Below are 16,713 nucleotides of genomic sequence, written 5' to 3' on the forward strand. Positions count from 1 at the left end.
CTACCAAGACCCGGCCGTCCCTCTAAACTTTCATCTCAAACAAGGAGAAGACCGATCAGAGATGCAGCCTAGAGGCCCATGATCACTCTGGATGAACTGCAGAGATCTACAGCTGAGGTGGGAGAGTCTGTCCATAGGACAACAATCAGTCGTACACTGCACAAATCTGGCCTTTATGGAAGAGTGGCAAGAAGAAAACCATTTCTCAAAGATATCCATAAAAAGTCTCGTTTAAAGTTTGCCACAAGCCACCTGGGAGACACACCAAACATGTGGAAGAAGGTGCTCTGGTCAGATGAAACCAAAATCTAACTGTTTGGCCACAATGCAAAACAATATGTTTGGCGTAAAAGCAACACAGCTCATCACCCTGAACACACCATCCCCACTGTCAAACATGGTGGTGGCAGCATCATGGTTTGGGCCTGCTTTTCATCAGCAGGGACAGGGAAGATGGTCAAAATTGATGGGAAGATGGATGGGTCCAAATACAGAACCATTCTGGAAGAAAACCTGTTGGAGTCTGCAAGAGACCTGAGACTGGGACGGAGATTTATCTTCCAACAAGACAATGATCCAAAACATAAAGCCAAATCTACAATGGAATGGTTCATAAATAAACATATCCAGGTGTTGGAATGGCCTAGTCAAAGTCCAGACCTGAATCCAATCGAGAATCTGTGGAAAGAGCTGAAGACTGATGTTCACTAACGTTCTCCATCCAAACCTCACTGAGCTCCAGCTGTTTTACAAGGAAGAATGAGCAAGAATTTCAATCTCTCGATGTGAAAACTGATAGAGACAAACCCCAAGCGACTTGCAGCTGTAATTGCAGCAAAGGGTGGCGCTACAAAGTATTAACGCAAGGGGGCTGAATAATATTACACGCTCCACTTTTCAGTTTTTTATTTGTTAAAAAAGTTTGACACATCCAATAAATTTCATTCCACTTCACGATTGTGTCCCACTTGTTGTTGATTCTTCACAAAAAATTAGAATTTTATATTTTTATGTTTGAAGCCTGAAATGTGGCAAGAGGTTGAAAAGTTCAAGGGGGCCGAGTACTTTCGCAAGGCACTGTGTGTATATATATATATATATATATATATGCTGTTGTGAATCCAATAGTAGAAATAACAATCCCAACATTACTTTTAAGTTGTTAAGGTTTAGCATCATGACTAAAGTTAAACATCACGATAATGATAAACGGTATGATATTTTTCCATCTCTACTGTCATGACTAAAGAGGGATCAAAACGTTTTTAACTAAACTTTCAACTGTCCAGAACAAACTTAGTCACCACCAGTAATTAATATAAAGTATGTTATTTATTCTGCAAACCTTTAGCTGAAAATACAATTTTAGAAAATTACTGTGACTCAAAGTTTTATTGCAAAAATTTATTGTTTAACACCTTTAACAGGACGTTAAGGGTGTAATAGAAGAAGGCTCGCAGCATGGCAGGGTCTTAATCTGTCCACATACCAGCAGTCTCCTCATATGGTGTGTGTGTGTGTGTGTGTGTGTGTGGATCAGGATCATTTCAGCAGCCCTGAGCTGAAATCCGATGCCTCTAACACACACCAACCTAAACCCAGTCCTCCCACTGTGCATCCTCGTTCTCCAGCTGCTGTTGTGGACCTTGAGCAGCCTGTGAACAATCAAACACGGCAGTCGAGCTCCAAGTGTTGGAGGAAGAGGACGGACAAGTGAGGAAGTACTGGAGTAAGGTAGGGAAGCAGCTAATTTCTGTTGTCGTGCTCTCTGCCTCGGGTGGTGTAACTGTGAGAGGAGTGTCCCTCGTTAAACTTTTGGTCCATCTATTCTGGGCTGCAACACAACTGAGAGTGACCCACTAACCTGAAGAAGAAAATTATTCTTTAAGCTTCGCCTAAAGGTGATGGTAGGCTATTTTCAGCTCTAACACTGGACTCAAAGATTCAACAGCTTTCTCAAAAGTGCAACAAAAAATAGAAATCAAAATCAAAATGTAGAGATGAGGAAATAAACAAGCTGCTCCTCTTGTCCCTTTTTAGTCTTTGTCCAGTTTAATTTTTACCCTTCCTTTCCATCTTTGTAGCAAAAAAAGCTCAAAACCAGTCATTCCTGAACGATGTCTCACATTAAGGCAACATAGATCTCAATTAAAAAATAAATGGCAAATCTTTAAAGATCAGACCATAATTCTCTTATGTCCTACCAAAGACAGAAATGTCAGGAATACATCAGGGTGGCTATCCTACACAAAACGTTGTTTCTGCAAATCAACCAAAAGAACAGAAGTCTGACACTGAATTTTTGACTCTTTAGTCTGGGAGCAGTCCTCTCACATCAACACACGTTGCATTTTCTGGTTTCAGCAGGAGGAGAAGTTTAAGGCAGCGGCCATGTCTCTGTCAGCACACCTGAGCTGCCTCCAGAGCAGCCAGGGAGCAGAACGTGAGGCGGCGCTGGCGTCGATGGAGAAACAGCTGATGTGTCCCATCTGCATGGAGATCTTCAACAAGCCTGTGGTCATCCTGCCGTGCCAGCACAACCTGTGCAGAAAGTGTGCTAACGAGCTCTATCAGGTCTGGCTTATGATGTACACAGACACGTTTGGGTGGTTATTTTCAAGCATTGAACTCAGTCTCTACATTGTGTGATCAAACACATCATACATTGTGCACATGAAACTCCAAATAACAATGCTGCATGGCACACATACTCCAAACAAAGCACACACACATGCTGATCAGTGTGTGTGTGTGTGGATTATCTGTGTCTAAACTGGGACATGATGATGTTTAACTGGTATGTGGGCAACATTAAAATCAGCTGTTGTCATCTGTATTTAATGCCGTTGTTCCAACTGTGCTGAGTTTTCTCTATGCGTTGCATTGAATCGTAGGGACCTAATATGCCTCCAGCTTTACAGTTTCCTGCAGAGCGTTTACCTGAGAGTTAAAGCCACGTCTGAACACTTCCAGGATTTACAGATAGAGAGTAAAGATTGTATTATTAAAGAACAATAATCAGGTTTCTATCAGTTTGTTACAACAAAATAATTTTGATTTTACAAATAAGAAAATGTATCAGTTTCCAATGTTTTCCAAAGGTTTTCACAACCCTTAAACTTACTGACATTATGTCATGTAACAACTACAAACTTCAAGGTATTTCCCCACGATTTTTGGGCATAATTGTGACGTGGAAGGAAAATATGATTTGCCTCTTTTGCCCATTTATTGGACAACAACTCCAGCCCAGTCAGACTGGGAGGTATCCAGTGTCTTTGAACATTGGTTTTCAAGTCTGTATGTTTAGGGTTGTCCTGCTGGAAAGTGACCCTTCACCCCAGTCTCCAGTCTTCTGCAGCCTCTAACAGGCTTTCTTCCAGGATTGTCCTGGATTTAGCTCCATTTATGTCTCCATCTACTCTGACCCACATGCCTGTCCCTGCTGCAGAACAGCCTCCCCACAGCATAATGCTGCCACCACCATGCTTCGCAGTGGGGATGGTTCAGGCTCCACACTTGTCATGTGTTGTCACCTACATGGCTTGTAGCAAACTGTAAACTGGACTTCTCATGGTTTTCTCGCAACATAACTATTTCTGACCACTTTTCCATAAAAGAGAGATCTGTGGGAGATCTAGTAGATGTCCTGTCAACAGACTCTCTCACCTTAGCGGAGGATCTCTGCAGCCTCTCCAGCTAATAGGAAGGAATTATAAAACTAAGGAAACACAGAAATCAAGAAAATAACTTGATAACTTCATAACAACAGCTACCAAACCAGAACCTTAACATCTGGATCGAACATGTTTTCAGCATAATCTCTTTCTGTGTGCAGCCATCCCTGTTCCATCCTCGAACCACCATGCTTGTAAACAGTGGACGCTTCCGATGTCCAACCTGCAGACACGATGTGGTGCTGGATCGCCACGGCGTCTACGGCCTCCAGAGAAACCTGCTGGTAGAGAACATCATTGATATCTACAAACAGGAACTCAACCAAATCCCAAGGTGGTGAGAATCAACCAAGACTCTAAGTAAAACGTGACTGAATCAAGACTAAAGCAGACAGGTTTCTTCTCTAGCCCTCCTCTTCCTCCTGCACCACCTCCTCCTCCTCCTCCTGCTGCTGAGGCAACCTGTTCCGAACATGAGGGTGAAAAGTTGAACATCTACTGTCTCACCTGCCAGCTTCCTACATGTTCTTTCTGTAAGGTATTCGGAGCTCATCAGTCATGTCGAGTGGCCCCTCTGACAGACGTCCACCAGCAAAAGAAGGTGAACTGATGAGCCGTGTTGGGTGTGTGTTATTTTCTGCCATCACACACGTATTAACTCGCATCGTTCGGTAGCAACAGTTTTACAGACGTTGTGGCTTTTCTGAGGTCAAGCTTCACGTGGCTGAAGAAATATTTTTGTTGTGGTGTTTTTCAGGATGAGCTGAGTGAAGGTATCACTTCTCTGGTTGAATTCAGTGACAGAGTCCAGGCTCTCATCAGTGAGATAGACGAGACTTGTGGAGCTGTTGAGGTATGTTTGTTTATTTCACATCAGCCCCTTTCAGAAGATAAACCTGCAAACACAAACCCCAGTTTACATCTCCACCAATTGTCCAGAACTCATTGCTGGAGGCAGCTCACCACCCATAACAGTGTGTTCATTCATAGGTGATGCCATATCATCTCCACGAGATCTAGATCTGGACTTTGACTCTACCAAGGACTCTCCTTTTCCCAATTCTCAGTCAGTCCTTGGTGGATTTGCTTGCATGCTTGGGTCATTGTCATGTTGCAGGGTCCAGTTCTGCGTTTAATTTATTTACAGATGGTCTCCCATTTTCCTCAAGCACTCTGTGATAGGCGGTAGAATTCATGGTGGATTCTGTGATGCTGAGCTGGCCAGGTCTTACTGCAGCAAACCATCTCCAAATTTTGACACTTTCACCTCCATGCTTGTATGAGGGGTTTCTTTCCTGGGGCAGTGTATTTGGTTTACACCAAACACATGTAAACTTTAACTGGGAACTCGTCTGTCCGGAGAACATTATTCCAGAGGTGCTGGTCCTTGTCTACGTTGTCTACGTTGTCTCTGGCAATCTTCAGGCTGGCCTTTATGCTTTTATTAGAGAGCAATGGTTTCCTTCGTGCACACCTGCCATGAAGATTCAATGTAGTCTCTTTCTGATTGTTCATATACACAGCAGCAAGAGCCAGCCAGAGGCCACACAATACCCATTTAGGTTTTTTTGGAGACTTCTCTAAGCATCTTGCAGTTTGCACTCAATGAAAACCTGCTTGGATGGTCTAACTTGGGCATGTCAGCAGTTGTTTTGATTGTCCCTCCACTTGTAGACTATTTAAAATTATTTTAAGAGCTTATTTGATACCTTTGACTCACAAGCTGCTACCATCTTCTTCATGAAGGCCTCAGAAAGCTCTTTGGATTTCATCATGTTGTTCATTTTCATCTTAACAGGAGTTAAGTCAGGAGTAAACCTGTTTTAATCAGGGTAAACCTCCTTTATTATGCTGAGTAACAATGTTCCAATCTGTCTGTGATTTCAGACATTTTAAATAAGAATAAATGTGGGGCTGTACTACATCTCGCTCTGTGCCTCTTTGGCCTGGGGGCTGCTGCTTCTGTGCCTTGCTGGAGACCTATTTCTGTGCTTGGCGTATGGCTGCCCTGGGGTGATGCTTTATGTCTGGCTGCTTCAGACTGCTGTGGGAGCCGGGTCTACCTGCCCTTTGCTGATCTTAGGTGCCATCATATGTAGCTCCTCCAGCAACGTTTTGGTCTTCCCAATGGTTTCCTCCCAGCTAAAGATAGTCTCAATTTAAGAAAACCTCCAGTAGGAGGCTTTGAACAGGGATCCTAACCGAAATACATGAAATCCTTTGAGCGGCTGGTGTTGAAGCACCTGAAAGACATCACAGGCCCCCTGCTGGACCCCCTGCGGTTTGCTTACTGAGCAAACAGGTCGGCAGATGATGCTGTTAACTTACGTCTACACTTCATCCTGCAACACCTCAACCACCCAGGGACGTACGCCAGGATCCTGTTTGTAGACTTCAGCTCCACCTTCAACACCATCATACCAGACATCCTCCACCAGAAGCTCACCCAGTTCAACGTCCCAGCCTCCACCTGTCAGTGGATCAACAGCTTCCTGACGGACCGACAGCAGCAGGTGAGACTGGGGAGCATCTTCTCCCGATCCAGATCAATAAGTACTGGTGCCCCCCAGGGGTGTGTTCTATCCCCACTCCTCTTCTCTCTGTATACAAATGACTGCACCTCATCGGACTCGTCCGTGAAACTCTTGAAGTTTGCAGACGACACCACTGTCATTGGACTGATCCAGGACGGTGATGAGTCTGCATACAGACAGCAGGTGGATCGGATGGTACACTGGTGCGGTCAGAACTACCTTGAACTCAACCCACTCAAGACTGTGGAAATGGTGGTGGACTTTCAGAGAACACCACCCCCATACACCCCCCTCACCATCCTCAACAACACTGTATTGGCTGTGGACCACTTCAGGTTCTTAGGAACCACCATCTCTGAGGACCTGAGATGGTCTTCACACATAGACACTGTTCGAAAGAAGGCCCAGCAGAGACTGTACTTCCTGAGGCAACTCAAGAAGTTCAACCTTCCTCAGGAGCTGCTGGTCATCTTCTACACTGCCATCATACAGTCTGTCCTGTCTTCATCCATCTCAGTGTGGTTTGGATCATCCACCAAACAGGACAGGTCCAGACTGCAATGAATAATCAGAGCTGACCTTCCCTCCATCCAGGACTTATACAGGTCAAGGGTCAAGAAAAGAGCTGCTAAAATCTCTGCAGACCCCACACACCCTGCACATAAACTGTTTACAGCTTTACCTTCGGGCCGCCGCTACAGAGCACTGTTTACTAAAACCAGCCGCCACAGAGACAGTTTCTTCCCCCAGACTGTTTCTCTGTTGAACATTCAATAGAGTACAGAACAACAGCATACAGATGCTGCAAATGCACCTTTTTTATTAGATATGTGTATATTGTACATTGTAAATATGTATATTCTGTAATGCAAAAACAAAACCAAAGAGCAAAGTGTACCGGAGTCAAATTCCTTGTTTGTATGTACGAACTTGGCAATAAAGCTGATTCTGATTCTGATTCATGGACCACATCAACTGATTCTTTAATATAGTGTCAAGGAACAATGGTTATACTTTGAGCTTCCCTTCTAGATCTATTGCATTTTGTTTCATACACCTGTTTTACTTTTAATGGGAATTTTATTTTGAGGCAAATAAAAATAAGACGGCAGCATACCTACCACATCTTAAATAAATGAATGCAATGTAATGCATGCAGTTAGTGGAAAACAAAATGCTGGATAATTTTAATCTAAGATCATACTGGGACGCAACAAATCTGAATCCATTTCTCAGTCAAGATTTCTTAAATACGCCTTTATGCAGAGTTGACTGTCATTGTAAGTGTCCATGCTTTGTATTTGTAATGGGATACATAAAAAACACACTTTTCAGTTCCAGGATTGTATAAAAGTCCATTTTCTTCATGGATTTGAATTGTAATCTTCCAATCCTCTGCAGGAGAACTACAAGACCCAGAAACAGAACGTGTGTGACAAGTTTAGCAGTATGTTTTCCATCCTAGAGGACAGACGCAAGGTCAGAGTTGGTCTTTTTATCTGATTATCTTCACTTTTATATAACACAACAGCCGTTACATTTCTGCATACGCTCCACTTATATTTCATATTACAACGCGCTGACTGGCTGTAATTTGTATCTACACATGCGAGTCCAACATGAAAGCAGCTTTGAAATTCTACACACACACGTCAAATTAATTAATTACATAGATGATGCCATTGTTTCTGTATATTTGTCCCTAGAAAGTATGCCGTTATAAACATCGATCCATCCATGCATCCAGTCCTTCCTTCTATCCCATGGTCTCTACCCTGTGCAACATGCAGAGAAATCCCCTCATGGGAGACATCCAGGATAAAAATTAAACAAAATGCAAAAACCAGCTGACTCAGCTCCTCCTTGATTAACTGGGCTCCTTATTTCTAAGGAGGAGACAGGTCTTCCTTCAGAGGAAGCTCATCTCAGCTGCTTGTGCTTTGTTCCTTTTGGTCATGGTCCTTATCTCATGACCACAGGAGAGGGTTGGAATATTGGAGCAAAAGAAAATGTAGAGTTTTGCATTTAACTCAGCTCCTTCATCATTACAACAATCAGGAGCATCATTCTCATTATTACAGATGAGGTGTCAATTAGTCTCCCAATCTCCTGGCTCCATCCAACAATCATTCATCAACAAGACACCAGAATACTTGAACTACCTTCTTGCTGCAAGGCAACAGTGCTACCAACCATGCAGCTCAGTTTTTATACCCTCTATAATTGATTTAAAAATCTTTGTTGGCATTAAAGCAATCAAGTCCTTCATATATTGCTGCAAAGTCAACACCAGTGACTGTCCACTGTCTCTACATGCTCATCCAGGAGGAGTGAATGCTGCAAGTCTCTGACTGGATGCAATCTGCTGGGTTTCCTTAGATAGAAAAACTTTTTATCCAATTTGAATAAATAACTGAATCTGACTGAACTGTTCAATGGTTACGATTAATTGGAATGTATGAACCTGACGGTTGTGAAGTGCCTTGAGACGACATGTGTTGTGAATTGGCGCTATATAAATAAAACTGAATTGAAATTGAATTGAATTGAATATATTTGTTTTGATGATCAGCTCCAAGTCTTTGAGGTTGGAAGTGCTCCTTGCCATCACCCTAATCCTTAGCACAGATTGTCTATCAGGTTGAAGGCAGGACTGGCTGGGTGGCTCCAAAACAATATCATTTCCAGTCAGAAGAAACATATCAGTCAAATTAAAACATTACTTTAAACCTGTACCTCCCAGGGGTATGAATAATTCCGGGCTCATACGTTCTCTCACTTAAATCAAATGTTGTAAATGTTTGTTCTTCTTTGGTTCTTGTTTTCCTGAAGGTCATGACACAACAAATTAGCTCTGAAGAAGACAAGAAAATAAACCACAACCAGATGTTGATGCGTTTCTATAGCGACAGCATGGAGGCCAACAGGAAGCTGTTGGCGAGTGCAGAGAGCAGCATGGAGGAGCTGGATATGGCTGCATTTGTTCAGGTGGGTCACACCTGTCCAGGTATAACCAGCTCGTCATGCAGGAAATGATGTCTCCAATTATTTTGTTTTAATTTCAGAGTATTTTATTCATTTAGCTTTTCTTTAACAGTACATTTAATGGTCTTCTGTGTACTTAGTTGAATCAGAATCAGGAGTTATAATTCAAATTTTCTCTCATTCTCATTCTGTCACTCCATCCTTAGAATTCAAAAGAACTGATCTCAAAGTAAGTATTAGAAATAAAAGAAGTAGCATATTTACTGTCTTCTTCCCAACATTTAATCACTCATTATTTTTCCCTGCTGTCTTCATGCATTATTTCCTTCACCTTCTTCCATCATCTCTTCTCCATCCCTCTTCCTCTGCAGAGTGATTGCAGCCACCAGCTCCAGTCCATCAGAGACACTGAAACCAGGTTGTGAAAATCCGAGGCTCTACAGGTTTAATTTTAGCGAGCAAGAAAAAGTGCTGAGGGGAGTAGACTTTGATAAAGGTGAGCAAGAGAAAGGAACGGATGAGCATAAGTTTGGTTTGAGAAATATTCCTTTTAAGCACCTAGTCTCGAGGGCCGCTGTCCTGCAGCTTTTATATGTGCCACAATGTCCCACACACCTGAATCAAATGACTGAATTACCTTCTCTCAGGCCCACAGGTTTGCCTGCTAATGTGATTCAAGTCTGTGGGACTTTGGACACATCTTAAAGCTGCAGGACACCAGCAAGTTAAAGATTTAAAGATTCTGTACCAATAACATTGGGATTTAATAAAGATTTCTTTAGGCAGAGAATCATTAACTATTGGTAGTGTTGGTTTTCTCTATCAATAGTTGTAGAAGACATTTCTGAAGAAGCAGAAAACAGTCCAGAGCCAGAAGAACCCAAAGGACCCTTAATCCAGAATATAGAACCAGGACCGTATCAGGAAACTTCGGTCCAAGACCTGCATGCTGTGGGAAAACCAGCTGAGGAACCAGTTCTAGCACTCATATCTCCAGCAGTGGAACCATTACAGCCTGTTGAACTGGAAGCTGACCCAGTCCCTACAGCTCCTGGACCGGCAACCAGTTCTTTAGAGTCTGCTGGAGAACATCCACAGCAGGACACTTACGAGCCAGGTACAAGTAATGTGGGACCCGGTCAGATTAAGGTGGAGAAGAAGGTGGAGTGGGTGGAAGCTCAACCTGAGGCACCACATCCTGTGAAAGAGGAACGCATCAGGAAAGACCAGGAGGGGATGAGCACACAGCAGGTAGGGTATCAGATTCGGTTCTGGTATCACTCTGCTTTCTTTGCTGTTTTTCACCTAAATGAAGTCAGAATTTAGAGCAGAATGCTGAGTCAAAGCTCAGGAGTCTGGAAACTCAGCAGCGAGTTTAGTCACCGTCTTCGCTGCTAGTTTAGTTAGCTTTACTAACCTGTGCATCTGACTGCTGGATGGCATGCAGAGTCTCAGGGTTCTAATCATCACTCTTCAAAGTTGTCCGTTTGTGAAAACTTGTTCTATAAAATCTTATAATTAGTTGATATAAATTAGCATCAAATGGTTTATACTCCACATCTCAAGCTGAGATGAGACAGTCTTGGCTCAAACCAAAGTTGAAGAAATGTACTGGTTTATCTACTGAATTCAACCCTCACATATGGTCATCAGATATGGATGGTTATTAGAAGAATGAGATCCTGGAAACAGTGGGGAAATAAACGTCCTGTTTTGAGTAGCCGGCCTTTGCTCCTCACCAGAATACACTGCCTGGCCAAAAAAAAAAGTCGCCACCTGGATTTAACTAAGCAAATAGCAATGAGCCTCCCATTGGATGATTACTGCATGGGCGATTGTGTTTCAGCTGGCAACAAGTTATTTAACCCCAACTGGTGCAATGAGTTGCTTCTCATTTCTTAAACATGGTGTCCCTCCAACCCTGACCTGCACCCCAACAACAATCTAAGGTGGACCTTATGCCAAAATAGCAGTGAAATTAAATGAATTAAAGAACAAACCCCAGTTTTAAATTAAAGGCTCACTCAGCTGGCCTTATTCTACAACACAGAAGGCTTGCTCTTCTTTTGCATCAGTTCGATTTTGTTCTAAGATCTGAAAATAGAAATACGTTTTAGTTTAATGTCAGCTTTAAAATAGAACATTTTATTTTTGTACATATTAATGAAATCTCTTTTTTTGTGGCTCTTGACAAATGTTTGTTGTAGCAGTGGAGGAGCAGCTCTTTGGACTGAAAGGTTGCTGACCCCTGGCATAGCCCTTTAACTTTCCTCCTTCAAATGTCAGTTTGAGGAAAAAGGACAGAGTTCAAGAGTTACAGGTGACAGAGCTTGACGCTGTTAGCAAAGAGTTCCTCCTGCACTTTCCACTCTCTAGGAAAGCCTGCCAAAGGATAACATTTCAGAACAGTTGATATGCCCCTCGGCCATCAGGGGATTCCCCTTCAGCACATCTAGGCCACACCGTAAACCTCTATCTGGAGGTACTGTCTCAAACCGCTAGTCCCTTGGTAGCCCATGGCTTCCTCCTCTATAAGCACTCCAGTTCTTATTTTATAAACTCTAATCCAGGTGAGCCAAACTCCAGTCCTCAAGGGCTGATGTCAAGCCCCTTTTAGACATATCCATGGTCCAGCACACCTGAATCAAATTTGTGAATTAGCTCCTCCTATTGACCTAATGTTTCAGGTGTGCTGAAGTGGAGAGACATCACTGGCCCAGGAGGACTGGAGTGTGACACCTGTGCTATAAAATGTAAACTACTGGACTTTGTTGTCCCCCCTGTTTTCTTCTTGTCTTCCCTCCAGGTTGTCACACTGATCTTCTACTTGTTGGCCTTGCTGGTCGTCCTGCAGAGGGTCTGGTCTTACGTCGGCTGTTTCATCCACCTATGAAGCCAGAGAGAGAGACGCGCTGGTCAGACATGCAGGCACACCTGCCTTCAGCTGTTTTCTTTTTTTTTTTTCTTGCCCTGTACTGACACCGTGCGGTCATCTCTTGTAACTACAGTTTGGTGTTTAAAGATTTAGTTTTTTTTAAAGGACTGCAGCTGTTGGCACAGTTTCCAAGGTCTTAATTATAAAATGCGTTCTTACTACTTTACCATAAAAATACAATAGCTTAAAAAATTTATTCATTTTAATTTTCTTAATCGCACAAACATTGCAGTCTCAGCGTGATTGAAATATATTATAAAAGGGCATGAGGTAATATTTGTGTAGGTAATGAATTATCTTTGGGTTCTCTTCCAGAACAATGAGAATCAGAACCCACCTTTCTCCGGTTCTGCCCTCTCTTCTTCAGCGTCCTGCTGCTCGGTCCTGAGTCCGGTTCCTTGTAGACCCAGTCGCTGCTTCTCATGGCCGAACCCAAAACCACAAGAAACAGCAGGAGGGGAAAAGGAGGCCTTTTGCTTTACTTGTGATATTTATTACTTTTGGTTCTCCTACAGAACCGGGAAAGAGGCAATTTTTTTCCAGGCCGTTTTATTTTATGTTTATTTATTTTTTTTATGCAGTTGCAGTGGATCAAAACCTCAAGTGTCACAGGAAGCTGTTGACTGTAAGGATCATTTGAGCTGCTTTGATGAACTCCAAACTGCTGATTGATTCTGTTTGGGTACAGACTGTAGCCTATGACCTGTTTTGGCATGAACTTATGAAGGTATCTGAGTTTTACAAGCTTGTATTTGTTCATGCCTAAGAAGCCCTGATGATGCACTGGATTTGATTTAATTGTAATATACTGGATGGATACTTCAGAACTGACTAGTCCGTGTAAAGTTTATTTTATTTTTTTTTGTAGATTTAAGGCTAAATATAAAAAGAGAAGCGTTTCTAACCTCAAAACCAATTAAAATTACAAATACAAATACAAGCATGTCTTCCTGATGTCACTAGTCCACGCAACAATACAAAGTTTTAGAAACGTATCTCCTGCACTAGTTGGAGGTTGTAGTTTCTGGTTTGGATGGCCCGCCTTCAAAATAAAAGCATTGTAACGTACCAACACCAGTTGACATGTTTGTTTAAATAATAGAACCAGACATTATTTTTTGAGAATTTCGCAATGATTTAATTTTCTGATTACATTTTAGCTTAGCTCACTATAGGTTTGGATCATTTTAATTAAAACAAACATAAATGCCGTTCTGTGTACAGGCACATCTCAAACCAGTAGACTATTATGTAAAAGTGCTATATTTTTTGCCAGTCATCTCAGAAAGTGAAACTCATATTGAATCATTACACATTGAGTGATATATTCTAAGCTTGTGTTTCTTTTAATTTTGATGATTATTTTTCACAGGTAAAGAAAACCAAACATTCAGTGCCTCAGAAAATCAGAATTGTGAAAAGGTTCATTATTGGATACTCATGGTGTTGCAACCTTCTTCTTCTGTAGTTTTTATTGGCAGTTTACAATCTCAGTGAGGTGTAATACACTAAATATAAAATCTTCCTAATTTACAAAGAAAAAACTAAATTATTTCAGCTAATCACGTGTTCTTCAAATACTTGAACTATAGGATGTGACTCAAGCTTGCCTAATATATTGATCACAGTTACTGGAAGTCATATTGCCTTGCTCATTTCCTTTCTTTGTCTTGGTTATTGTCTACATTACACCAAAACATGCTCAACACTTTCTATTTCTCCAAAATGACTACAGGTCCTAGTTGGATGTTTCCCTATAATTAACAGTTATCCACACCACATCTTCTTGCAGTAACATCCTTTTGTAGTTTATATAGATGCCTTCCTTTCTCCTCTGTCTTCCATCTTTCGTTCCATATTTTCTTGATGTATCTTTAAAAATTATTTTAATCTCTGTTTAACTTAAGGGGACATAAAGTTCAACTTCACTTGTCTTGACTGCTTCTTTGGCGAATCTATCCATCTTTTCATTACCCTCAAACCATTTATGTGCTGGAATCCATGTAAATTGAATATCTATTTTTTGTTAATTTATGCTATATATTTTAGATAATTAACTTCATCTAAAAAGGTCTTGTCGCCTATCTGATTTCCCGCTTTGAATGCTGGTTAGACAAGACATTGAGTCAGAACAAAAAACATCTTTATTACGTTTTACTTCCTCCACCCAGTGCAAAGCCAGTGTGATATTACAATCATCTCTGCTGAAAAAAATGATAAATGATCTGTTCTCCTTCTTCTGTTACTGATTTTATTTCTGGGAATCTACACGGCTGCAGGTGTTTTGCCCATCTTATCTTTTGAAGCATCTGTACATATTTGTGTCATATTCTCATACCTTATTCCTAGGTACAGCTGTGTATTCGAATAAAAATCCCCTCTAGACTTTACTATCTCTGTAATCTCCATATTAACAATAGGAAATATGTATAACCAAGGAGGAATTATGGATCTTACCAGAGTTTCATTGCATAGGATATTTTTTATTTCTACTTGATTTACATATCTATTGCCTCGCCACCCAAAACTCCTAATTAATGAACATACTCCCAATAATATCTGAGTACCTGTTTGGTTGGGTGATTCTCTTCATGTCCCTGCAGAGTTAGCCAATAAGATACTGATAGTTTTATCCGCCTTAGGTCAAGTGGCATTTCCCTTGCTTCCAACTGGAGTCCTGATAATGGAGAGGTTCTGAAGGCACCACTACGTGTCTGAAGTGTGCTGTTACGCCCTAATCGGTTAACTAACTCAAAACGCCTGCAAAGGTGTTTTGAGTTAGGAAAACGTAATTAGGAAAAAGTGTGGTGCACCAGCAACAAGGAGAACTGCAGCCTTGAGAGGATTCTCAAGCGAAATCCATTCAAGAATTTGGGGAAGCTTCACAAGAAATGGACTGAGGCTGGAATTGGTGCATCAAGAGCCACCACACACAGACGAATACTAGACATGGGCTACAAACGTCACATTCCTCGTGTCAAGGCACTCCTCAGGAAGAAATGGACTGGACTGTTGCTCAGTGGTCCAAAGTCCTGGTTTCAGATAGAAAAGGAAATTCTGCATTTCATTTGGAAATCAAGGTCCCAGAGTCTGGAGGAAGAGTGGAGAAGCACAGAACCCACGTTGCTTGAAGTCCAGTGTGAAGTTTCCACAGTCAGTGATGGTTTGGGATACCATGACATATGGTTCTGGTCCGCTGTGTTTTCTGAGGTCCAAAGTCAATGCAGCCATCTACCAGGAAATTCTAGAGCACTTCATGCTTCCCTCTGCTGACAAGCTATATGGAGATGCTGATTTTATTTTACTGCAGGACTTGGTACCAGCCCACACTGCCAAAGGTACCAAAAGCTGGTCCAATGACCATAATGTTCCTGTGCTTGACTGGCCGACAAACTCTCCTGACCTGAACCCCATACAAAATCTATGGAGCATTGTCAAGAGGAAGATGAGAGACACCAGAACCAACAAGGCAGTTATCAAAGCAACCTGGGCTTCCAAGAACACCTCAGCAGAACCACAGGCTGATCGCCTCCATGCCACGACGCATTGATGCAGTAATTCATGCAAGAGGAGGCCCAACCAGGTATTGAGTGCATAGAAATTGGAAGTCCAGCATTTGTGCTTAAAACAGCATTTTTTTTGATTGGTCTAATGTGATATTCTAATTTTCTGAGACACTGAATTTTGGGTTTTTGATATCTGTAAGCCATAATCATCATTATTACAAGAAACAAATGCTTGGAATATATCACTGGTTGTTAGTATAATATATGAGTTTCACTTTCTGAGATGAGTGGCAAGAAATATTGCACTTCTATGGAATATTCAAAATTGTTTATATGTACCTGTAAATATCAGGGTGGAAAATCACCTGAAACAACCACAAAGACAGAAATTATAACTTTGTCAGCAAAATTTTATTTCTTAGAACTGGTTTTTATGAAAGGTGAAGTTGAGTGATTCAGGCTCTTACCGGAGATGAATCACTGATTTATTTAAGTCTTCGTTTTCTTCTGCTAAATTCATGCATAATATTTTATAAGCAGTAATGTGGGAGTGAGGCGGAAGCTTTGAGGAGTCGCAAAATAAATGCATTCACTGATTAGTGTTGATGAAATTAATATGCTTTTATCATTTGTCTTCAGTGCTCTATTTTTACATCTGTCACTTACTTCCTCCCCCTCCCTTAGTTGTTACCAGGATCACATATTTAGGCCAAATTAGGAGAACTTGAGTATTTTAAAATCTTGGACTATATATTTCTCTTTTTTGTGGGGTTTAAAAAGCACATTCTAACATATCAAATCAGCTGATTTTTTTTTTAAAGGGGGCAGAGTTACTTAAAACATGAGCCACCTAAATTTAAAGTTACACCAGTGCAACTGCAGCATCCATCGTCTCCACCCTCTAATCTACGCAGGGTGGAGGATTGCACACTGTCAATCCAAAGAGCAATTTTAGGGTAACTAATTAACCTAACGGTCATATTTTTAGACTGTGGGAGGAAACTGGAGAACCCAGAGAAAATCTATCACCCTCACCACCATGCAGCCTCTCAACCTCCATCTGGAAAAATATTATA

At 41.6% G+C, this 16,713-nt stretch overlaps 1 protein-coding gene and 1 long non-coding RNA gene across 3 annotated transcripts; one reads left to right on the forward strand and one right to left on the reverse strand.

Annotated features, from left to right (window-relative positions):
• Positions 1 to 1,597: 1,597 nt before the first annotated feature.
• Positions 1,598 to 14,521, forward strand: trim101 (tripartite motif containing 101). Of its 2 annotated transcripts, none has more exons than XM_047363388.1 (12): positions 1,598 to 1,734; positions 2,365 to 2,574; positions 3,839 to 4,011; positions 4,086 to 4,278; positions 4,435 to 4,530; positions 7,613 to 7,690; positions 9,044 to 9,199; positions 9,403 to 9,425; positions 9,568 to 9,692; positions 10,026 to 10,447; positions 12,003 to 12,111; positions 12,447 to 14,521. In XM_047363388.1, the coding sequence occupies exons 2-11, from the start codon at positions 2,392 to 2,394 to the stop codon at positions 12,087 to 12,089; spliced, it is 1,536 nt and encodes a 511-aa protein (XP_047219344.1). In that variant the 5' UTR covers positions 1,598 to 1,734; positions 2,365 to 2,391; the 3' UTR covers positions 12,090 to 12,111; positions 12,447 to 14,521. The 2 variants fall into 2 exon arrangements, with proteins under 2 accessions (XP_047219344.1, XP_047219352.1); XM_047363396.1 differs by having other exon boundaries at positions 1,600 to 1,734; positions 2,368 to 2,574.
• On the reverse strand, positions 10,273 to 12,607 carry LOC124867151. The gene is made up of 3 exons (XR_007037987.1): positions 12,469 to 12,607; positions 10,614 to 12,083; positions 10,273 to 10,394 (listed from the first exon to the last, which is right to left on the reverse strand). It is a non-coding gene; the product is annotated as an uncharacterized LOC124867151 (long non-coding RNA).
• Positions 14,522 to 16,713: the final 2,192 nt, after the last annotated feature.

The sequence above is a fragment of the Girardinichthys multiradiatus genome, chromosome 1 (genome assembly GCF_021462225.1).
Source record: "Girardinichthys multiradiatus isolate DD_20200921_A chromosome 1, DD_fGirMul_XY1, whole genome shotgun sequence".
Lineage (NCBI taxonomy): Eukaryota > Metazoa > Chordata > Actinopteri > Cyprinodontiformes > Goodeidae > Girardinichthys > Girardinichthys multiradiatus.

Coding starts and splice junctions, on each gene's coding strand:
- trim101 (XM_047363388.1), top strand. CDS start 2,392: ATGTCTCTGTCAGCACACCTGAGCTGCCTCCAGAGCAGCCAGGGAGCA. Junction 4,279..4,434: donor ACGTCCACCAGCAAAAGAAG/GTGAACTGATGA, acceptor GGTGTTTTTCAG/GATGAGCTGAGTGAAGGTAT. Junction 9,693..10,025: donor GGGAGTAGACTTTGATAAAG/GTGAGCAAGAGA, acceptor CTCTATCAATAG/TTGTAGAAGACATTTCTGAA.